At 45.9% G+C, this 24,214-nt stretch overlaps 1 protein-coding gene across 3 annotated transcripts; it reads right to left on the bottom strand.

Annotated features, from left to right (window-relative positions):
* Window positions 1-211: 211 nt before the first annotated feature.
* On the bottom strand, window positions 212-18,700 carry LOC102689353 (B-cell receptor CD22-like). 3 transcript variants are annotated; one of them, XR_011183783.1, is made up of 10 exons: window positions 18,538-18,700; window positions 16,877-16,946; window positions 13,573-13,914; window positions 12,314-12,562; window positions 8,405-8,668; window positions 8,173-8,281; window positions 4,781-4,835; window positions 3,761-3,921; window positions 1,553-2,913; window positions 212-1,512 (listed from the first exon to the last, which is right to left on the bottom strand). XR_011183783.1 is itself a non-coding variant. In XM_015336476.2 (9 exons), exons 2-9 carry the CDS (start codon window positions 16,929-16,931, stop codon window positions 2,835-2,837), a joined length of 1,314 nt encoding a protein of 437 aa, XP_015191962.1. In that variant the 5' UTR covers window positions 16,932-16,946; window positions 18,538-18,700; the 3' UTR covers window positions 212-2,834. The 3 variants fall into 3 exon arrangements, 2 of the variants coding, with proteins under 2 accessions (XP_015191962.1, XP_015191963.1); XM_015336476.2 differs by having other exon boundaries at window positions 212-2,913; XM_015336477.2 differs by having other exon boundaries at window positions 212-2,910.
* Between the last annotated feature and the right edge of the window lie 5,514 nt (window positions 18,701-24,214).

Raw genomic sequence — 24,214 nt, 5'->3', positions numbered from 1 at the left:
TATAATTTTGCCAATTACATTCATTTTACATTGCAATATAGCTTTCAACTGGACAGATCTGGACTGTTTCTGAAAACTAGTGAAAAGCAGGTGTTTCAGTTCTGCTTGTTACAGATCAGTGAATACCAGTTTGTTTCCATATATACTCTCAACTACTGAACTGAACCATTAATAGTATTAATAATGTGCTTGATTACACCAACAAAAACTGTTATATGGTTTCCGACAAGTTTTATTTTGAGTTTTGTATGAATCCTTGTAGGAATTCCAAAATGTTTAAGAAGTGTATGGCAATGAGAGAAATCCAATTAAGAACATTAAATCATTAGAAAGAATTAAAGAATTTAAAGAATTAAAGCATTTGTTTAAATGAGACTGGTAACCATGCTGGTAAACCCCTCAAATTTAGCCTGATCTCATTTTGGCATGGAGATTGTTGCATAGTCCTAATGAAACACTGGCTTTTTAAGACTTGTTTTTTCAGAGCATGGCAAACTTAGTTGTTTAAAAAGATCACATTTAAACTCCCTAAAATGTCACAATCCTGGATCACTTTTTTAAGCATTTTAATCACTTGATTTCTTGATCGGTCAGTTAGCCAATGAGCCATTGTGTTGCAGGAATCTTGTTGCATTACATGTTAAAAACAGATGTGTAAATGGTGTATTAATGTGTTAGATCATTAATACATTTAAATAGAATGAAAATCCTCTTAGATTATTATTCCATTTTCTCTGTGCGTCTGAAGTCTACAGTAAATATCCTAAAAGGGACAAGCCTGCTGAATTATGCTATTGAATGTGAAAGGAGTCATTGAATAAAAAAACCCACTAGGCTTAATATTAACAGTAAAGTCATTCCAAATTTCAAAACATCAGAAACAAAAACAAAAAACTGCAATACAGTTCTCATTTGACACTTGCATTTCTGGGGTGGAAAGATTTTTTTCCACCTAGTCCCCTGCCTCTCCGAATGAATTCATAGCTTGAGCTCAGTTTCAGTTCCTCCCTCAACACACACAGATTCGAGTGCCGTGTGATTGTCCTCCAGCTGTTGCTTCGGCGTTGCTTTCAGGACACGCTCTCTGGTTTACTGCTGCTACAGGTGCTCCAAGCTCTTTAATTAACCACAGCCACATGTTTCCACCCAGAGACGTGGTGTTTAAGCTGGGCAAGCACATCTTTTCATTGTTAATGCTGCAGCTTGTCATCTACAGATCTGGAGACTGGAAGAGTCATCAAAAATAAACCCCTTATATTTACAGCACCCTTTTGGAATAAATGAGGACATTCCAGTGTAGTCATATCAATTGCTGTAAAAATTCTCCTGCATTCATATGACCTTTAAAAACACGAAACAGAAGACACACATTCTGCACCAGCAGCCCCACCTGGGAGACACACAGTGGTCACTCGCACAAGAGGCCCCACCTGGGAGACACACAGTGGTCAATCTGCACCAGCAGCCCCACCTGGGAGACACACAGGGGTCATTCTGCACCAGCAGCCCCACCTGGGAGACACACAGTGGTCACTCACACAAGAAACCCCACCTGGGAGACACACAGTGGTCATTCTGCACCAGCAGCCCCACCTGGGAGACACACAGTGGTCACTCACACAAGAAGCCCCACTGCAGTCAGATGAAGGGGAGCTGAGAGAAACTGCTGCACCAGGTGAAGTAATGGGGGATGTGAGGAAGGACAGACTGGACAGCCCAGAGATTATCCAGTGCACTGTGATTAACTCCCTATACTTATGAACTACCCTGGGGTCTTTAACATGCAAGTAGAGAGGACTTCATTTTTACTTCTCAATTGAAGGATGACGCATTAGGTTACAGTGTCCCTCTTCACCACACTGGAGAATTAGTATAGAAATTCCGGTCTTGAGGGAAGAGCACCCCATAGTGCTCTAACAACATCACTTGCTGCATTTACATGCTTTACTGGAGGCCTCCCAACCCAGAACTGACCAGTCCCAGCCTTGCTCAGCTTCTGAAAACTGACTTGATCAGGTTACCAGGTGATAACGCTGCTGCCATAACAAGACGTCCTTTCATTTGGCTACTTTGTGGTAATCACTGATTTTACTATTAAGAATGCCTGAAACAAATTTGAACTCAGACCATAACAAGAGAAAACTGAAACCAAACAACACAATGAAAGACCTGTGCAGGTGGTAAGATCTGTGTGTATCCTGCTCTTGCTTGAGGGTCAATGTCGGACTTATTTGCCTATCGATAAAATAATTAATCAGAAATCATGAGTGATACTGCGCACACAACAGAAAAAACAACAACATTAAACCAGGCCAGGGACCAAATTACACCACAAAAGCAAAGCACTCCAAAAAACACTCATGAGTTAAAAACAAAGGAGACATACAGTGGGCTTGTATGTTTCCTTGCTTGTTTTATGCACGTTGCACATGCAAGCCACTTCATTGAGAGAATCCGTAGAGAAAGAGAAGCTGTTTTTTGCAACAGGTGTAGATGCAGGGAACTGCACTTCTCTCTGTTGGATTGCGTCCAGTTTTTGCAGGAGCCGGTGTATTGCCAAAAATGTTGCAGTGTCCACAAAATCAACAGCTGACTCTGTTTGTTTCTGGAGGTGCTACAGTGGGGGCATTGGGATCTGACAGTGCTTCCACGCTAGGGTATTTGGCACGGGGGGCTGGTGAGCTTGCCCCGCGCTTCCAAAGTCCCTCATGGTGGTAAAAGCCCAGGCCGGCCGGCCTGTGGTTGGACAGGGCAGCGTGACCACCGTCACAGATCATCTTTTTTACCCTGTCCGGGTGCTCAAGGGGGACCCTGCCTGCAGAAGGCGCCAGTGCTCACGGCCTTCGTTCGCCCGGCTTCCCCACACTGCTGTAGATCACTGAAGAATCGCCCTCTGTTTCTGCCGGCGTCCTGCTGCAAAAGAGCAGCCCCAGTTAATAACAATACTTGGCACTTATGGAGGGGTTCTCATCCACTAGAGCACATTACATGCAGGAGGGGACCCACCTCATCGCTCACTGAAGTGCAGCCCCACTTGGGAAACATTATGCACAGCAGGCCGGGGAGGGGCTTTCAATTACGTTAAGAGCAAATTTAGGGAAGTTGGACTGTGCAGATCCAGAGTGGAATTGTTCTGGGACACAAGGGTTAACACCCTTACGCTTATGCACAGCCATGGGAACTCTACTGCTCAAGTAGTCATCCCAGCGCCCCTGATCACACAACACAGTGACCCCAGCCACCATAATGGGTCCAGGGTAAGAGCACTCCCTACTGGTCACCAAATGGACTGCAGTAACCACGTTCCACCCCAGCACTGAGCTGGAGTTAATACCTCTACTGTAGCGATCTGTGGAATGGGATCTTTCATGGCCACATAGTCAGGAGCTTGTCTTAACATTTCAGTGAAAGGACAACATCTCCCACAGCACAGTGTCACAGTAATGGGCAGTGATGTGGGAATTCTCATTCTAGCTGATCTTCATCTTATAGTTCAAAGGCTGGAATTTAAAACTCCAATGGCACAGGCAGGCAAACAAATCTAGGGAGTCAGAAGTCTGGTCAGGTGACCTGCGGGTTTGCTGCAGGTTTGCAGATGTTTCGCTGCCAATTGAAACAGTTCCTGAACATACCCAGCTCTGGCTCAGCTCTGAAGGCCACTGTCTAGATGCAGGGGGTCCCTGCTTTCCCCGAGCCCTGGCAGGATTCTGGGGTGCGCTCAGGGTGGGGTATGTGGACGAGCAGAGAAGGGGGGGATCACCTTTCAGAAGAGCTGGCGGTGGCGCCGGCCGGGAAGTTGAAGGTGGCGTAGTGAACCTCATCATCGTCCGGGTTCCCCTTGTCCTCCTTGTCCCCCTCCTCTGCTGGGGGGGCATGGCCCTGGGCGGGTGTCACATTGGCGTACACGGTGTTGATTTTGTCCTGGGGAGGAGAAAGAACGAGGGAAGAGCTGAGGTCTCAGCCACACCCAGAGGGTCACCGTTCCCGACTTGTTTCACTTACTCTTGGTTGCTTCATTGGTTTAATTGCTTCACTAATTGGATAATTGAATTAAAGCTCAGTGGTCCAACAGACGTTGGAAGGTGGAATGAATTGTGTGTCTTAGGGGATCGGTGCTGGGACAAATGTATTGAAATAAATACGTTCCTGTTTGTCTCACAGGGAGAACTTCTGCGTTAATTCCAATAACTAAAGAGCTCAAGCTGGCTTGCAAGGCCTGAAGCTCCTGAGATTTTCCAGGAGACACCGTCCTGACATGACCTGATTTGTAGCAGCAACAAATACAAGCTCTTGGTCTGTTCTTCTCAAAAAGACTGTGAAAACCCAGGCCCATCATTTAGTTCCTACCGATTTGACAGGCGGACACCTCAGACCCCAGTAACCATTCAGAAACTCCTGGATGCACAAGACAGGGGCTCCCAGTCCCGGTCCTGGGGACCCCGACCTGGGTTTCATTGCAGCTGAGCTCTTGACTTAAATTGATCCTTAATTGAACCACCGTGTTGCTTGATGAGAACCTCTGCAATATCATTTTCTTCTACAATTTTGGAGATTTTGGGTTACTTACGAAACACTATAGTTTAAAATCAAACCTCCTACATGTTACCAAACCGAACACAATGAAAAAAAAAGAGTTTAGGTTGCCCATTTTATTAAGTCCATTAAAGAATTAAACGACTTACTTGCATGCTCAGGTGGAAGAAACACCTGCAGATATGGATCTGCAAGACCAGGATTAAGGAACCCCTGATTGAAGACAAGGGAATAGGTTTCACTTTACCTGTTGGTCCATATCTATGCTTTCATCCTCCCTCTTTGACCTTAAAGTCTTCTTCCTGCAAAGAAGAAACAATGGAGACCATCTGAATTGAGAGACGATAGTCCATCCATGTCATTGCGTGCATGGTTTATTATATTTCCAAAACTCTGGCAAGGCATGTATGTTGATCCACATGCTAAAACATTAATTTGCATTTATATCGATTATTTCTAATGATCCCATAGTGCTTTACATACAGTACAGAAGGAAGCCTGCTTCATCCCCCACTGAAGTGTAGCCCCACCTGGGAGACAAGTGATCATTCTGCACCAGCGGCCCCACCTGGGCGACACACAGCAGCCATTCTGCACCAGCAGCCCCATTGCACAGCCTGAACACTGTGGTTAATTTTACAATCAATCCTGGGATCTTCAATAACCAAGCTGGCAGGGCCTCAGTTTCACATCTCACCTGAAAGACAGCACAGTGCCCCCAGTCACCATAATGGGGCGTTGCTCTGGAATTTGTGTTCCAGAGGGAAATGTGCCACATATGTTGGTGTCTGAGACCAGCTGTCCAACCAGATATTAAAAAAACAGTGGTTCTAGACATACATTTCAAACATCGTGGTTGAGGTTTATAACCAAATGAGGAACCACCAAATGCTTTGTGAAAATTACAAACAACAGCCAATATGCGTGTAGTGTATAACAGGAGATGTACAGTATAAATAGATGAACATGTCTGCAAACAAGAGGAGCCATTCAACCCATTTAGCCTAGTAGAGTTATTCTCGAATTGATCCCAGGATCTCATCCAGCTGTTTCTTGAAATAATCCAGGGTATCAGCTTCAACAACATGGCTGGCAACTTGTTCCACACCCCCACCACCCTCTGCATAAAGGATTGCCTCCTGTCTCGGTTTTAAAAGGCACTTCCACATAGTCACTGTTAATTCTAAAGTAGTTCATGAGTTTTGTCAGGTCCTTTTGAGGATTTTTAACACTTGAATCAGGTTCACTGCAAGTCTTCTCAGTTTGAGAGTAAACCAATTCAGTCCCTAAAGCCTGCCAGTACAGGACATTGCTTTTACACTGCTTGTACACTGGAAAATGAAAGTGATGTGTCAACATAAATGCATTAGTCTTTTTCATGTAGTTTCTTCAAACTCAACATTATTTAATGTCATTTGATACTCATAGTTCCTGTTTTTGCTGCCTGTAATTGTCTGCAGTAAATGTCATCTGCCATGTGCTGGCCGAGCTGTGAGGTCCGTTAAAGGTGTGTATTCTCACAGTCCTGAGAATGTGTGTATGAGCTGCAGATACTCAGAGAACACTGTGTCATGGAAGAAAGAGACAAATCCCACAGCATGGAGTTACGTACCCTGAAATCTCAACAGGGAGGAGGTGTCACAGTGCAGCACCTGGCCAAAGCCTTCACCCTCATCCAACATGAATGGCCAATGATGTGAGCACAATCTTTAGAACTGAATATTTTCAATCAAAACATGAAGGCTCAAACTGAACACTATCATGGAAAGATGTTACACAGCAAGAATGACAGAAAAGCTGCAAACTCAAAAATTAAAGTATTCACCCCCGAGTCCATACTTGGTGGAAGGACCTCTGGTAGCCATTTCAGCTCTGAGTCTTTTTGAATGAGTCTCTAACAGCTGTGCACACTGGGATGGTGCAATGTGCATGCATTCCTCTGTGCAAAAGTGCTCAAGCTCTGTCAGGTTAGTTGGGGATTGTCGATTCATTTTCAACACACATTTTCTTGCCACACATTTTCTACTGGGTTCACGTGGGCCACTCAAACACAATCACAAATGTGTTGGAGATTGGAACATCCGACCCAGCTGTGCTGCAAAGGACTGTAACCGGAATTCTTTCAAGAAACATTAAAGAAACATTTGGACGGGATACTGGGATTAATTAGTTACAGACTACCCAAAGCTATTGCGTTAGTAGGCACCTATTAATGGACACCCGGTGTTCCAGAGAGACAGGAAAGATAGAAGAGGGATGAGGTGTAGCACTGTACAGGAAAATAGCATTCAAGCACAGGCACAAACTTTTGATAAAGTGAAGATGGCAGAACTATTGAGTTATAAAACTATTCACCAGACATCATGTTGAGAGTGTGCCACAGATCACCTAATTCATACTTCATCATATTTCCACCTTATATAATGATATTGTGAACACATGTAAAGGAAGATGTGGTATTAGTGGGAGAGTTGAATTTGCCTCACAGAGAATGGGAAAGGCCTTATATTAGGAAACTCAGCAGCAGAAACTGAAATAGTAGACATAGGTAGTGACTGCTTTCTTACTCAGTGTGTCAAAACAGCTGCTGGAGGAAGTGTCTGTATTGGTGTAGTCTTTTCAAATAACCTTGATTATTGAGTAAAGGAAAAGTAACATTAGAGGACTGTGCTTTTGAAGTACATGTTGGAATTGGACTGGTGGAGTTGACACCTAAGGCTTACAGTTTCTGGAAAGCAGGCTATGAGTCAGAACATGAAGGATGGTAGCAAATGGAGGCTACAATAAATACAGTAAAAATATGTAATTTGTTCAGTATTACAGCAGCAAAAGAATAGAAAAGGATGAAGTTATGTGTCACAGGGATGATAATGGGAAGCCTCCTGACGATTAAAGGGAAGTGGCTAATGTATTCAAATGAATATTTTGCTCAGGCAGTGATCAAGAAAGAAATATACAACATCGTTTAGGCAGAAGTCAGAGGACGTTCAATATTAATTACGATTGGAACAGAAGAGGCAACGGAAGTGCTACAGGTTACTGGAATCACTTCAAATACATCAGTTCCCCGGGCCTGATTGTTCCCAGTACCTTCTGTGCTTCAGGGAAAGGAGAAGTTACAGATGTGTCATTAACACAATTCTTCCAGTAGTCTCTCAAGACATTGGCTGTAACAACTGATTGGAATGCTGCTTCTGTAGTGCCCATGAAAGGGCAAGAAGCCCCGCCCACCGGGGGACGGGGGAGGAGCTCATGTGCTCCTCCGCCCACCAGTCAAGGCCATTCACCTGCTCCTTCACAGATTCCACCAGCTGCCCAACAGGGGGCGTGGTGTCAACTGGAGCAGCAACGCGACTCTCGCTGACCTCACTGCCCAGAGAAGTCGCAGGAGCCGCCATTGGGGGCTGAGAAAGACTCCTGTCCAGCTAATACTCTCCTGTCCAACCATATGCTCTGGGGCACACTGTTACCCGGGCTCTGATATTTTCTGGAATCCCCAGCTCAGTTAGCTGAGGAGGTGACCCAGTCAAACCCAAACTGAGAGCCACAAGGCACACTCATGGCAGACAAGGGCTCATCGCCATACTGTGTGCAGAAGAGAGGACCTGCTGGTGCAGGAACAGGTGCTCAGAGACATACCGGCTCAGCAGAACCACGACCATGACCACGACCATGACCATGACCACAACCAAGACGATGGCGACCACAGCTGCTGTCACCCACCAAGCAACCACGTTCTGTTGAGATCCTAAATGGACAGAGGTCAAAGGTTACAAACAATCGTTCTGCAGCCCTAAATCCAGCAGCCTAGTGACGCGAGACCAGAGACAATGCCAAAGCAGACCATCACAGCATGGAAAATATATCCTACGTTTTACAGTGAGAGTCTCGGCAGTAGAGTTCAGAGCACCAATCTGATTCCGAGCTTCACAGTAGTACTGTCCACTGTCTGCAGAGCTGATGTTAATAATGGTGTAGTTGGATCCTTTATATAATGGACCAGTTCCACTGAGCTTAAACCAGGTGTAGTTCTTCACTGGAGGGTTTGCAGAGCTGCTGCAGGTCAGGGTGACAGAACCGCCTTCTGCTATTTCACCAGAGGGGCTGATGGACACTGAGGTGTTCTTGGGGGCATCTGGAAAAAAATCAGATTTGACTTTAGATTTTCAATCACAATGTAATCTGCCTTTAATTTGACAAAAAGACCAGAAACGTAAAATAAAGTGTGTTTTTTGCCATCATCATCAGTGTTTGCCTTCGTCCATCCATCTCTGATGTCTCAATGTTAAAACTGAGGAAGCATATCACTGTAACACAAACCATGAAGCTTCAGGAATGAGTTTCAGGGCCCTGTGCGATTATCAAAGCAACCCCCTATCGCTCTTTCCACAATCCGTGTTTTCTCACTGTTATCTACTCAATAGCCAAAGAGAAGGCTGAGATGTCTTAAAAATCTCTAAGCCCTTCCCTGAAGATCAGCAGCTTGAGCAGCAATGGACTGTAAAACCTCCATCCTGATACAACACATCGGCTTCAGGGGAGTAGGTCCTCTTTTCCATGGTATTAGCGTAATGCTGCAGCTGCTGCTCTGAGCTGCGGAGCAATGACTGGTCTATGTCCAAGCACAGCTCTCACAGCGCTGTTCAAGATTTCTCGATTGAAGTGGTGAATGTCTAGGACAGTGAATTCAGAGAGAGCTGATGCAGGCAGGTGGAAGGGAGAATTTTGCTTTTGAAAAACTGTCTAGGAAAAGCAAGACTCCCAGCCAAAATGCTGTAGAAAATAAATCAAAGGAAAAAATACAGATATGACCAGCAGGGAGAGGACTTACAATCTGGAGATATGACAAAGAGAGAATTCTCTGCTGGCATGTCGCCAGTTAGGGAACAAACATAAGTAAAGATTCACTAGCCAGACGTGAGGCGAGTGCTGGGAGCTCAAATGACACAGCGGCTTGCAGTGTCTTCAATAAGGAACCTGACAGACTGAGTGAGATCTGGACTGGAAACTTGTCTGAGTGAGAGGTGTCCCTGTCCAGTCTAGCAGCCGCAGAGTGCAGGTCGGTCCAGGCCATGACAACGAGGAACCAAAGGAGATTCAAGAACGAACGGTTATCTGCCGCATCCGGATTGAGCTATTAAACACACACGGTATTTTCAATATTCTATGTCCAAAAGAAAGACAATAAGTGAAATCTAAAATACTGTGACTTGGCAGATTAAATATGTCCCTGTGTGAACTACAAACAAGTGCATTAGCAAAGATCTCTATCATAATCTTCTTTTGTGATATCAAGCTAGAAACTTTTCTGCTCATCTTCATATGATAGAAAAATAAGATAACTGTACAGAAATTCACACACTAAATGTAAAAGGTCTGAAACTATAAAAAGAGAAGAGGCAGATATTGGGGCTGTTTATCTGAGTTTACGTCTCTCTTAGCTCATTCAGTCTGCAGTGTGGGAAACGGCCCTGCAGTGGGTTTCTTCTCAGACCAGGCCTGTGGTTTCAGTGCAGCAGCAGTACAGCACAGTGCTGGTGATCTGAATCCAGCTTAGGGCTGCACAGGGGAGTGTTAAACCCAGGACTGACATCGTGGACAGAGTAAAGCACAGCAGTGAAGTAAAGTACAGAGAGATCATGCTAAAGCACAGTAAAATGCAGAAAAGCTTAGTGATAAAAGCAGACTGAAGTGTTGAAAACTGCAGTAAAGCATTGCAGGAAACCTGTGTCGAGGGGAAAACACATTCAGATCCTTGTTTAAGGCAAATATGCAAATTTGAAGGTAGACGTGACAGCTGGCTCAGAGCATGTTGTACATTATGCTCTAGCAGATTAGGTAGCAGATTCTGGAAGGAGTCTACTGGGGACAGGAAACCGCCAACTGCAATGGTCTCTGGGTAATATCATATGAGTGCTGTCCTGTGGCAGGACAGGGGTTCTGTTGCTCTGTGCAGCAGCTAACCAGAGGGAGTGTGAAAAGAGGAACGAGCAGGAGGACGTGTTTCACATGTGTACGGATTTGCACAGTGAAGGTTCAGGGATGGTCATGAGCTTCAGAGAGTTTTCACCCTGTGTGTGTGTGTGCGTGTGTGTGCGTGTGTGTGTAACAGTGCGTAGGGGGCGAGTCTTGAACTCTTCTCTGGGTAGTTGCAGAGAAAAGCCCCTCAGATTTACATCTTCCTGAAGAGCTCCTTGAAAACAGTACAACCTTTTGGAGTAAACAGGAGAATTAAGGGAAGTCAAGTGTGGTGTTCATAGACAAAGCCCAGTCACAGTTCGCTGTATTGTTATAGTCCCTGTGAAGTCCAGTACACTGACACAGTCCAGTCACAGGCTCTAGACTCTTCTAGTCCCTGTGGAGTCCAGTACACTGACACAGTCCAGTCACAGGCTCTAGACTCTTCTAGTCCCTGTGGAGTCCAGTACACTGACACAGCCCAGTCACAGGCTCTAGACTCTTCTAGTCCCTGTGGAGTCCAGCACACTGACACACAGCCCAGTCACAGGCTCTAGACTCTTCTAGTTCCTGTGGAGTCCAGTACACTGACACAGCCCAGTCACAGGGCTCTAAACTCTTCTATTTCATGTATGGTGCAGTATAATGACTATTTTATAATATATATTTGCTGTATTTTAAAACATTTCAACATTTTGTCCATTTTTGTCAATCAGCAGAGGCCAAACTATATACCTGTGGTGATATCATACCATAATTAATATCAATTCTACCCTTTTCATCATTAATATTTTCTTTTTTAATTTGAAAAACAGTGTGCATCATCTGTTCATTCTTGCAGAAAAAAGAATGGTATTCTTGTATTATTTTGTTCTTTCCACCAAATGTCATTGTGGTTTCTCTCATTTGCATAACTTCCCTCTCAGTGGCATTTAGATCCAGAAAATCTATTTGTCCTTCTGGCTTGAGCCATGAGTATTGTTCAGCAGCAGGCAAATGAGCTGTGCTTCTGAGAACTGGGAGGGGGCGGGGCTGGGGGCGGGGTATGTTTCCACCTGTCAGGGAAGAAGAACTCAAGTTCACTAGTCTCTACACTCATTTACTGTCGCCAACTGGACCCAGATCTCCCGGACGTTTACACAGGACAGGAGATGCATGCCACCTCTAAACTGAAACACATTTATATATAATTTCAGCAGAAGCCTATGGTTGGTTTATTGACACTGGAGCACCTAGAGGAAACCCCACATGACACAAAACACACACACTTAACGCAGACAGCAAGCTGGGTCTGGAATTGATCCCAGAGCCCTAGTGCTGCAAGGCAGCAATGCTGGCCACAGCGACACCATGCCGGTCTGATCCCACTGTTTAGTTAAATCAAAACAGCTGAACCTCATTATTGACTATCTGCAAACTGTAGGTCAAGTGGGATCGAGCACAATTTCTAGGACAAATCCCAGACTTTTTTCCCCGATGTGATCCTGCTGCTCTGAAGCCCAGTCAAAGCACATTGACCTGAGAACAAAAGCATGGTGAGAATTCTGGGATACATAGCTTGACTCTACCGACCTCTCACAGTGAGCAAAGAACTAGAGAGTCATCAGGGACTCACTCCACCCTGACTGCCCTCTAATTGCTTCATAAAACTAATGATCCAGCATCAGCCTTGTACTAGTTCAAGCCCTGTAGTCTATCACTACAGGTGATGGTCTGAGGAGAGCTCTGAGAAACTGCTGGACTGCTGCCCTTGAGGACTGACTCCAGAGAGAGCTGCTGTCCCAACACTCCTGATCCAATAAACCACCAGGATCATACTCACATCTGACACTGAGCGTGACCGCAGGGGAGGGCAGGTTGTCGTAGCCTCTTGCAGTGCAGGAGTAGCTCCCATCATGCTCGTAGCTGACAGGGTTAAAGGTCAGGGGGCTGGAGGGGGTCTGTGCAGGGAGGAGGAGACCGTTCCTGTACCAGGTGAAAGTGGGGTCACTCAGAGTGCAGCTGGTCTTACAGGTCAGGTTCACAGCCTGCCCCTCTGTTACTGTGCTGGAGTTCACCTGTGCCTGCAGACCTGCGAGAGAATGAAAGAGAATTAAATTACTGAGTTAAACTCAGCTCTCCCAGTGATCAGTGTTACAGTGACCCTGTACAGTATATGATCACTTCCCTCGAGTGAGCTGCAGGACTGAGATACGCACTGATGATCTTTAGAGTTGCATGGATATTTACCTTTTTTATAATGTGTACCTTTAAATGAAATTCTAGTTTTAGAATTTGGGAATAAATTTAACAAGTAACAGAGCAGCAGCTTTTGCTTAACCTAAAATAAGAGGTTCAGATAATCTACACAAAGAAATCTCATTTCAGTAAAAAACCTACAAGGATGTAGTTTAGTGTAACAGGCTCTATAGAGCATCATGATCACACATGACTGATCAATTAACCAAATTAACAAAAACATTTAATCAGGATCATAAATCCGTCTTCTTCCTTCTATTAAAACATAGTGTGACCTTGACTGCTGTATAGACACTAGATCAGCTCAGCAGTGAGAGGGCTCATTGAGCCCTGAGAACAAAGTGATGTAACCTGTTAAATCAGTAATTTTCTGACATCTTGCTAATAGTAACACTGTGAAATTGTGAGTTTGTTTTAAACCTCAGTATTTTTCACGAGCATGTCACGTTGTATAGCAGGGAAGTCAAACACTTCCAGGGTGGATGCAGTGGTATGTATTTCTAAATATATGAATTGAGTTTGAATATGTTTCTGACACTCTGTAGATGCACTTGCTGTTTTACAAAACAGCTTTGACATTTTAACCTCAGCTGAGTTATGGACTGATATTAAGGTAAATGTCTGTATGAAAAAGTGCACAGTCCCACAGTGCAATTTTGCTGTTGTGACAGTAATATTACTTTAAAGGAACAAGTAACAGGTTTATTCCATGTTGAAAAGAGAAGAAAGAAAACATAACGTTTTGGCTGTGGAGCCTTCTTCAGGTCTTCTTCTGTTTACTTTAATGTCAACATGTGCAGTTAGTGAAGAATGTATGAAGCATGAAGAGAGTCTCTACTGTACCTGTGACTGAGAGTGACACTCCTGGTTTTCCTGTCCATTTACCCACAGTTGTGTTTGTTATAAACCTAAACAAGTAAGTTTTGCTGTCACTTGTTGTCAGGTTCCTCAGTCTGAGGGTGCAGTTCTTCTCCTTATTCCCCAGGTATTCTGTACGGTTCACATACTGAGGCAGAGTGGACAGGTCTGTGGGATTATTTGAGTAATCTTTGTCCATCCAGAATGTTTGTGTCACAGAGTTACCACTGGGGTAACTGTAGTTGCACCCCATGACCACCGTCGACCCCTGCAGTGCACAGATATTCCCAGGGTTGTACCACACCCCCCAGTTCTGACTCAGGACACCTGCAAGAGAGACACACACAGCCCTGCTGGTGAGGACCTGGAGCTGCAGGGAGGGTGAGAGTCTGACAGGACAGGAGCTGGGCTGTCTGACTGCTGTCACAGTAAATACACAGGACAGAACACAGTGTAAATAACTGTACATTTAACACACAACACACTGACAATCAGCCATGTTGCCACAGTCCTATGAAGAACATTTTCATTTCATTGTAATGAGAGCAACTTCCACCACAGTGTTTCCTAGTCCTGGGGTAACCCTGTGTCTTACGGTTTCCATTCAGACTGAACTTGGTGAGTTTGGCTCATCAGACCATTCATTTGTCTAGTGTCATTTTCTAGTTTGAATTCTGTTTCAGCCTTTAAATAGAAGAAGGGGGATAGAAATCAACCTGAACCCTGGGCCAGCTGCTGGGTTCCTGCTCTCCTCTCACTTTATTTTTTCAAGGACTTGAAGCACAGTTGAGCTGAACCACAGGGCCCAGGCAGCACTAAGAAGAGCTACAGTATAACAGGAGTGTCTTCACAGCACTGAAAACAATTTCTCTCTGGAGAGCTGTAGGGGTCAACAATTAGAAACTATTCTGAAACAGTTTTGCTCATTATGTTGTTGAAAGGACACACAGAAAGGAAATTGTCTATGTTGTGAGTGCAGGAAACAGTCATCAATTAGTTCAATCAATTGTTTAATGTGGATTGTGAAACAATGATCTAACCCATCTGCTTCAATATAGCTGGGCACAGTAAAAAGGCATAGGTTGGCCAGTCTGAGGACAGGCTGGGATTCTGCTCCAGACCCCTGAATTACAGTCTGTCTGTCATTAGATGACCTTAAGTGTTTCATTCTTAGGCCAGACTTCTTCAGTGAGAACAAAGGCACACAGATGGAAGCCTCTTAAATTCAGGAATTAATAAGGCAGGGAGTAAATCACAACTCCACAGAGAGGAAGCTGTTGTCTACACTTCCAATCCCCTCAGTGCTGGAGAAGGGAGATTCCTCAAACCCAAACTGTTTCTGTCACAGATTCCTGGTGTGCTTTTACAGTCACTTCCTGCCCCTTGGATGTTCAGATGGAACGAAACCCAGCAGGCGTGTGGGAGCGCAGGAGCGCAGGTGAGGATCCCTGGTTCACACACTGCGCTCTGTACCCCAGAGTCGTACTGCAGCGCATGAACATGTGTGAGAGGACGATGGCTGTAAGAGTGATTTCCTGCCCCTGATCTGCGGCAGAAAGAGCCACATCTCAGAGGTGTGGGATATGATGTGGTTCCCATCACCGTCAGCAGTCTTGTTTCATTACAAACAGGAGCTGTTCAGCTCAGGCAGAATCCAATCCAACCAAAACCAGCAGTGGTCTGAGGACCTCGAGTCAGCACCAACACGCAGCATGGAGCAGAGCAGTAGAGAATACTGTAGCGGTCATGAGGGAGCATTGCAGCGCAGTACACCAGGGATCCCCACATCTGGGGAGCCCCATCCTGAAGCTTTTATGAGTCACCACTAGCTCACCAGATTCTGAAGATCTGCAACTATTTTATTGTGAACAATTAAGCACCTAATCAGATACAATGTGCAACTGTGATTTGGGGACAAAGTTTAAGTGCTCTTCACCCATCAAGCACCAGACTTCTCCTAATTAAATAGACAACTTACATGATTCATCAATATCTTAAAGGTGTTGCCAACATTTAGAAACTGGTGACCCATAGGAATACCTGAAGTGTAGAACCCTGAAGTAGTCATTAACAGTATTAATGATAAACTATTAACATTAAACAAGCTCAAGCATTCAATATCAAATCAAATCTGTTTTCCTACCAGGAAGAGTAGCTTGAGTCTTTCAGGATGAAAGATGAGAGTGTTTTCAAAGTCTGAGGGCAGGCCGCCACTGTCTGTCTCAAGCTCTTTAGGGAAGTGCAGGGGAAGTGTTTCTCTCTCACAGTGTGTGTTAACCCATGCCACACAGAGAGAACAGCAGGGTTTACCACCAAGTCAACAAGCACAGAGAACAAGGCAGAAAAGAGGATCTTCTGTCCTGAATTGCTGCTACAGAGTCAAGAGAGCATTTTGAAGAGCAGCATTTGTTCAAAAGTGAAAGGGCTGCTTGCACTGAACTGAGGGGCCACACTGAAAACTGTTCCAGTCAGCAGGGCCGATGTACAGTATGTCATTGCCTGATGTCTTCCTGTTAGACAGGATCTCTGCACCCCAGATCGAAGGCACAGAGTTGTGAGGCAGTGGGGATACAACACAAAGCACAGAAAGGACTACAAGAAGAACATAAGAACTTCCTCATTTATCTGCTCAGTGCTGACTGTCTGTGACGTCATCCAGCCTTTTCTATAGGGTAGCAGCTTCAACAGAATAGATAGGAAGCTTGTTCCACTCCCGCGGTCACTGTTACATTTCTGAGTGCCTGCAGAGAGCCATTTCCACACTGCGACTAATAAAAGCTCACCTTGCAAATTTTGCAGGGATCACACCACCTGTGGAGTTTCTTGAAGTTTCTGCACTTCAGCACAATTTTGGTGTCTCTCTAAACATCACTGTGCATTATTACAATAAGAGTTTCATGAGAAGGTGACAGTTCTGGGTTTTCAGCCAGTTTGAAGCAGAAGGAACTGCTGCACAGTGAACACAGGAAAGCAGAGTGATGAGGAAATGAACCAGGTTCCTCTTATCCAGCTGTCTGATCTCTTACAAGTCTTACCAGCTGCAGGTCCGTCTGTGAGCAACACTCACTGCTGGAAGTATCAAACCTGTTACCTCCTCTCTGAGCACATGTCCACTGACAGGCGTGTGAAGTGAGCTCAGTATTAATCTCCCTAACTGTCTGCTTCATCAGTGTGACTGATCTAACAGCCCTGCAGCTCACAGTAAGACTGTAGGGTGGACCACACTGCTCTGCAATGGGAGGGATTTCTCTGTCACCAGCGATGTCTTTGAAAAGTGACGCAGATTTACCTGGAATCAGAACAAGGGCAGCAAGTAGCATACTGACTGCAGTCTGGACAGACATTTCTTCCACGTCGGTCTGTAACACAGGAGAGTTGAGAATATATTAGTGGTTCTTTTGTTCATATAGTCAGGTGAAACACATTCTGTGTGGAGTCTGCATGGACTTTCATGTTGTCTTCAGGGGTTCTGATGTCTTCTCCTTCTCCCCAAAACATACTGGTTGTGCAAATTAAAGTCTCTGATACATCTGTATGCAGTTTAGTGTGTGTTTACATGTCCTGCAATGGACAGGTGTCCTATCCAGGGAGGAGTCCTATGTCCTGCTATGGATAGGCGTCCTACCAAGGGAGGAGTCCTGTGTCCTGCAATGGACAGGCGTCCTACCCAGGACAGAGTCCTGTTTTGCACCCTGAGCTCCTGCAGCTCCTCCCAGGAAGAGGAGGCTGTGTGATAAAGGGTGTGTGTGGAAAAAGAAGAGTAATGAACTCAACCTCAACCACGAATGAACACATGAAGTGAATTTAATGTGAAATTAACAGTAATGTGATGTGTATTATAGAAGCTTGTCTTAACTGTCTGTAACAGAAAACATCTTATTAATGGTAAATACACATCTTATATACTGTATGCCTTATGCATACGATACATAAAAGCTACACGGTAAGCAATTATTTCTGAGAAAAGGTACTAACCACTGCTACAGCCTTGATAAATCTGCTGTTACTGAACGTTTATAGTATAGAAGGTCCTGTTGCATGCTATTGAACAGGAATGAATACTTAATTAATAACTGTGTAAAAGTCTGCATACACCTAATTCTGGTACAATATAAATATCATAATACTTATGTACTTAATTGCAAATTAACTGTTATCCTGAAGGAGCATGAGAGTATATTTTTTCAGCACATTTTCCAAAATAGGTTTCATTCTTAAGTTTCCCTTGCAGACTAAATGTTACACTTACAAATATATAACTACAATTGAAACCCTTTAAAATTGTATTACTGTTAAAATGTTATTGGGGTTTATTTATGAATCTGTCTAATCGATTTATTATTAAACAACCAGTAACATGCGTCTATATGTAGATACTGTACGCCAGTGATTCTCAAAACGGCCAGGACATTTATCATGAGAAATGAGTGCTCGTGCAATAAGGGCTAGACAGGTGTTTTTAACCCATAACCCCTTTCGGTCTGAGAGCCGTGGTCCTGTCGCTCGTGACGGGTTCGGAACCTGCCCGATCTGTCGCGCGCGACCGGAGTCTGCAGCCCGAGGCGGTAGCGCGACACCCTGCAGATTCAACCACAGCTGAAACTTCACCCGCCAGGGCGCCCGTACTAAACCGATCAGCAATCTTGCTCATCGCATCAGTTTATCAATGCTAACATATAGTCTATGTGCAAAAACGATACCTTTCACTCGCATCAGGCTGTTGCAGTCATCATTAATAGAAGCTGTAGTAATAGTAGCTTATAATAGATTTCATGCTTTGGTAATTCTATTGCAGAATAAAAAAGCAGAAATACATTCCGCTAATGGCAAAGTCACAGCATAAAGAAAGAGGTGAAGATACTCATTTAGCACGAATATGGGACGACCAGACCAGGATGAAGCGGAGCGGCTCCTGAGGCTCCCAGACAGGTGAGCGAGCCCGTGTCATACCTGCAGGGTTGAAGGTGCTCGGTGCGGCGCTGGGAGGACGAGTCGCTGAGCCGCTGCTCACAGACTGAGAGCAGAGACGCGGGTGAGGCTGATTCACAGGAGGCTCATTTGAATAGAGCTTCAGACTTGATTCGGCAGAGCCTGTTACCACTGTGTTCAGTGTTTATCACGGGAGGAGGGAATAATGCCCAGGGGTTAATAAACTCGCCTTATATGAAATCTGCTTATTTATTTCCTGCAAGTAGGTGTGTTAGAATATTTTGGAAAGTTTTTTTATGTCCGTGTAGTCGTGTGCAAATTTCTAGGAATTCTAACAAAACTCCATAGCTTTCAAAGTAGATTTTATTATCAGATTTTAGAAAAATACCTTTTTTGATATTGTTTTTCACATTCATTTGGGATATTTAGTATGTTACTAAACATTGAGCGTACTAAACGTAATGGAACGTGTGTTCTTTTTCGGCTTGATTTGTAAAAATCTCTTTTTCTGCAGTAAGTGGAATACCGTCATCCTTGTATCCCCTAACTTTATTTTAAATCTCCAAAACCTTCAGTTAAAAAATCATATTCTTTCCTGTGGGCTCGGTTGACTTCTATACTGTATACTTGTTTGGTCAGCTGTTTTAGTAGCGGCTCAGAACTGTCAGCTCTTGACAGGAAATTCCGGTCTTCTGGTTCTTAAAATAATAAACCCCGGCAAACTGAAGAGGTAGCTGCGGGTATCGAAGAAGGTGTATTTCCCCCCCAGATAGAGATGATGTGATTTTTCTCTGTATCTGAAGTAAAGTTTCTCCCTCACAATCCCAGGCGTGCTCGCGTCTCCTGGTGAATTTCAGACAGGACCATAGACACAGCTTGGAGATAAAGAGGCTTGTAATCACGCGGACCTCATTTCCTTCAATTTTCTGTCATTTGCTTTTAATTTTCTGTTTCATACTGGATCGCGACCCAGGCAGCTCATGCGCAGGAGCCCCGAAACCGGCGACTCGGGGACCGAGCGCAGCGCGTGCGAGTTCGGACCGGCACTCGCCGCGCGGGGGTTTGAATTGCGAAGTCTGGGTCTTTGGTTCCGGCTCAGTTTGCACATAGATACAGATGAAAAGTCACAAACGTTGGGAGACCATACGGCCCGTGCAACGCTATTGGAAGCTCATAAATAACAGTTATATCGATCTGAAGATCTGGTTCAGCTGCTTCTTGAAAATATCGGCTTCAGCGACCTGTCTGGATAGTTTGTTGCATGCTCCCACATCTATTTACGTAAAGCACTGTCTCTTACAGTACACCTATGTTAATGGCCACTGGTGATTCGTATCAGTGTATCTTAAACTACATAAGAGATTACGCGCCGGGTTTGACAAAGCGGAAAGGAGCGCAGCGCACTGCTGGCCTGGTCATTGCGCAGTAGTGTCGCTCCGGACTGGGCCAAAGCCGAGCCCGACACGGATCACAGTGAGAGACAAGCGAGAGGAGAACGTGTCGCCAAAGCAGCAAAAACATCACATGCCGTTGCTTCTGATTCTATGTGGCATTTTGCTGTTTTTCACAGCTCTCTTCAACCAGCGCGATTCACCGCCACACTGGCCCTTTCCGCCTCACACCCCAGCAGACACCACAGCCCCGAGGAAGCAGGCGCTCGCTCCGTCCTGCACCGCTGGTACGAACAGCGCACGAGCAAGCGGACTGACGCCCCCTGGCGGAACATCCCTGCGTGACCGCGGCGCCCGGCACTGATCCACTCGCGGGCGATATTCCACGACGCGCCCGAGTCCCTGCTGGACGTGGCAGGGGGAGCTCGGCGAAACACAGGGATGAGCAGATCCGACAGAGGTGAGCGGCCGAGAGGAAGACAAAGAGAGGAGCCACTCTCGAGCGTGGAGAGCCGGGATGCAGAGGGAAGCTTTTCCCAGATCGCTCGGACCGAGAGCTCTGCCCCAGACCGCCGCTGCTCCAGCGCCTGGAGCCCACGGTGCAGCAGGCTCGGCCCTCCTCCCTTGGTGCGGTCTGAAGTGACCTTTGCGCAGTTGGGGTTCGGGAGTTCTCCTAGACACGTGCAACCTAAAGGGGGGCAAACGGTTTTCATGAGGTGTGTTTTACACTGTTTTGACCAGCCAGCTGCACAGGTGTAACAGCACTCCCTGTCCTTCACGCCCGCTCTCGCCCGACTGGGACGTGACGCTCCTGGCGCGAGAGAGGCGCCGCGCCCCGGTGGAGACGGAGACCCCGGTCCGCCCACGGCCGAGCGCCCCCCCTGCACAAGCCCACGCGCACTGCGGCCGCTCTGGCCTGGTGGATAATGTGCGTGTTTCCGCCAGTGGAGACCCCCCGTGTTGCTCGCTTCCCCGCTGTCTCACCAGCCCTGCTGAGACCTCGCTGCTCGGGTCTGGGATGCGGTTTTCTCTCTTGGGTGCCTCCCTGCTCCTCAGATCTCCATCCACAGCACTGTGCAGCAGCAGCAGCCCTGAGGCCTTCCAGCAGTTCTGCAACAGGGAACAGCTTCTAGCCACCTCACTTGACAAACAGCGCCACCCACTGGACGCTTTGGAGCATTGCATTGCTGTGGGTCTTCACTACAATTAAGCTCTGAACAAGTGAGACCAGCAGGCCACTGTATCACCTGGCCCAGATTAACAGTTTCACCCAGCTGCTGCTGCTGCTTTAAAGAGACCCAGAACATCCCCAGGAACAGGACTGGACAGCCTTCTTACATACCAATGTTAATATTCTGGACTAGATAAGTCTCAAATCCTGACCACGGAAGAATTCCCTTCTTCACCTCTCCTGGACATTATCACATGTAGGTCCTATTCCCCATGTTGAGCTGTCCTGGGGAATCTTCTCCTCTGCCCACCACTCCGAACAAGGAGGTTCCTCACCCCTCCACAGCCCCAGCCAGGGTCTCCCACAGCAGCACAAACACGCCTGCGTGACGGCATTCCCGTGCGTGCGCGCGTGTCCGGGCGGGGAGTCTATAGGCTCGATCCGTGCAGAGTTGTGCTTCAGAGAGGAAAATGTTTCTCCGTTGAAATGTATTCGACGATGAATGGTCATCCAGCGACATCAGTGTCGAGATCTGCTGCGCTGTTTGGTTAATAGAGAGAGCGCTGCATGCACCGTCACAGAACTACATGACCGGTTCGTGCTGGTGCCATCTAGCGGCGGCTGACGGACACTGCGTCCGGCGCACTGGCCCAGTTCGCGCTCGAACCCCTGCTGACCCCGCTCACGTTGCAACTCCCGCTGCATTTCGATATTGTAAATGAAAGGAAGAAGAGTTTCTCCACCATTAAAAAGTCGCACTGGGGAGCAGAGTGAGAAGAAACCCGTCACCTGTTCGCCCGGAGTCTCAGGCGAGCTGCGCGGTGCGTCTTTCGTCCTCCTGCTCACAGGACAGGTCAGGGTCACGATTAAAGTCCGCTTCCAGCCGTCAGCGGTTAATCCCACCACTTCAGAGTTCCCTGGAAGCGATACGTGTCGAAACCACCGTCTCAGGCGCTTTCACATTTTCTCGGACTGTTTTTTTTTTTATTATTGCAACAACAAGAGTAACAATAACGTGCGTTTCTCGTCCTGCCTTGTGATGACGCCACTCAGTGCGTCTCTCATCTGACAGCTGTGGCCAGAGGTGACGTGAAGAAGTGGGGGAGAATCACGAGAACCTGCCTGCTGACCTCTAGACAGCAAACACTGCCAGCGCCGTGAGGAGCGTCGCCCCAGCCGGGCCACCAGCAGCTGAAGAGAGCACCGTCACGTCCAGCCGGGCTGCGGGGTCAGACAGAGAAGGGGTTTCTCGGGGTCTGAGGGCGTCTGTGCGTTTCTCTGTCCCCTACTCTGGCCATTCGATCCCAGATTGTACAGATGAGATGAGACTGTGATCTCAATCACGGACTCTTCACCCCCAGCTCATCTGACACCCCTGTTCTTCATCTCTGAGCTCGGCTACCTTTGTCTGAGATTAGAGCTTCAACCAGTTCCCTCATCCCCGATGACACAGCTTTTAAACTTGCGGACATCCCGGGTCACCAGCAATTGAGTAAATAGCTTTTAATCTCAGGGCTGAAAACAATTAGTCATTAATTCTATATGGGTTTCAACTAAGTGGTCATTCAAGGATTCGATTAGATTGTTGGCATTTATTTGGAGGGGGGTTCAATAAAGATTTAATTTCAACAGGTCAATTAGGATGTTCAATTAAGATTTAATTGAAGGGTCCAGGTATGGTTCTAACTTAACTTAAGAACTCTATTAGATGTTCCAATTAAAAAAATGATTATTCAATTAGGATGTTGATTTTTCAATGAGGAAAAATATTGGTCAGAATATCCCAGGTTTAGACTGTTAACATTTTAAACAGCAAATTGGTAGTTATAAGTTAATAAAGTACTTTTAAATAAGTATGTGCTGTGTATGTTTATCAACCATGAGTGATTTGTGTATTTTGGTTATTGGGATTGTGGACAGTGAACTGGGACTGGTCTCTGACCAGTACCCCACTCCCCTCACATGTGTCAAGCTGGGGAGACCTGAACCTGCAGGGGGACCCACATTTCTTCTCCCTTCTTCGAACAGCAAAGCTCAAGAGCCGGTTTCCTCCGAGGCTGGGAGAGGGAGAAGAGGAGGCTTGACTCGCGCCTGGGCGGCGAGAGAGTTCATTCACAAAGCAGGAGAGGCTCTTCAGAGCGAGCCGTCAGGATGCAGCTGTGGAGAGCCGCTCCAGGCTGTCGGGGTGGAAAGAATATCTGCTGTGTGGGTCTACAGGAGATTCAGAGAAGTTTGTTTCTGCTCTGTGTGGTTGAATCCTCCAGGGTGTGGGTTGTGTTATAATTCAGTTCGGGACTTCACTTATCCTCAGGATGGTTTGTGGTTAGCCTTACCGAAATAACTACTGAATCATTTCAAAATGATTAAGAATCACTTACAAGACAGTAATCCTTAGTACCTGAACTGAGCCAGTTACTGTCTTCATGAGCCCAGATTCACAGTGACCTTTAACCCCTGACTGCAGACACTAGAGCCCTGAAGGACTGAATTGTAATTTAGTATTGTATTAACAATAGTGAGCGATTATATTTTCACCTCACTGTAAAATCACGCTCGGTAGGCATGTTTTGGTCTTAGATCTGAATTTTTCAAGATGACTTCTAATAATGACCCCTACACAAAGCTGAAAGATATCTAAAAATATAAGGATCAAGAATTTCTGACCCAGAGATAGAATACTTTAACAGAGAAAAGTCATTTCTACCTGCTACAGTGAGATTCACAGCAGTAGAGTTCAGAGCTCCAATCTCACTCTGTGCTTCACAGTAGTACTGTCCGCTGTCTGCAGAGCTGATGTTAATGATGGTGTAGTTGGCTCCTTTATATAATGGACCAGTTCCATTGATCTTAAACCAGCTGTAGTTCTTCACTGGAGGGTTTGCAGTGCTGCTGCAGGTCAGGGTGACAGAACTGCCTTCTGCTATTTCACCAGAGGGGCTGATGGACACTGAGGTGTTCTTGGGGGCGTCTGGAAGACAGAGACCGATGTAATTCATGGAGGAAAAAAAAATACAGGTAAAGGGTCTGCACTCACTGTAAAAAGAGAAAAATACACGCCAAGACATAATGACGGGTCTGATTTTTTAATTAAAGCAACTGAAGGTAAAGTAAAAAAGTAAGGAAACAAACTAAGCAC

The sequence above is a fragment of the Lepisosteus oculatus genome, chromosome 27, assembly GCF_040954835.1.
Source record: "Lepisosteus oculatus isolate fLepOcu1 chromosome 27, fLepOcu1.hap2, whole genome shotgun sequence".
NCBI classification, from domain to species: domain Eukaryota; kingdom Metazoa; phylum Chordata; class Actinopteri; order Semionotiformes; family Lepisosteidae; genus Lepisosteus; species Lepisosteus oculatus.
This window is presented reverse-complemented; position numbering and strand designations above follow the sequence as displayed.

Excerpts from the sequence above, each read along its gene's own strand:
- LOC102689353 (XM_015336476.2), bottom strand. The coding sequence starts at position 16,931 with ATGTCTGTCCAGACTGCAGTCAGTATGCTACTTGCTGCCCTTGTTCTG. Across the intron at positions 12,563-13,572 it reads AGTGTCACTCTCAGTCACAG|GTCTGCAGGCACAGGTGAAC; the intron begins GTACAGTAGAGA and ends ATTCTCTCGCAG. Across the intron at positions 8,669-12,313 it reads GGTCACGCTCAGTGTCAGAT|ATGCCCCCAAGAACACCTCA; the intron begins GTGAGTATGATC and ends ATTTTTTTCCAG.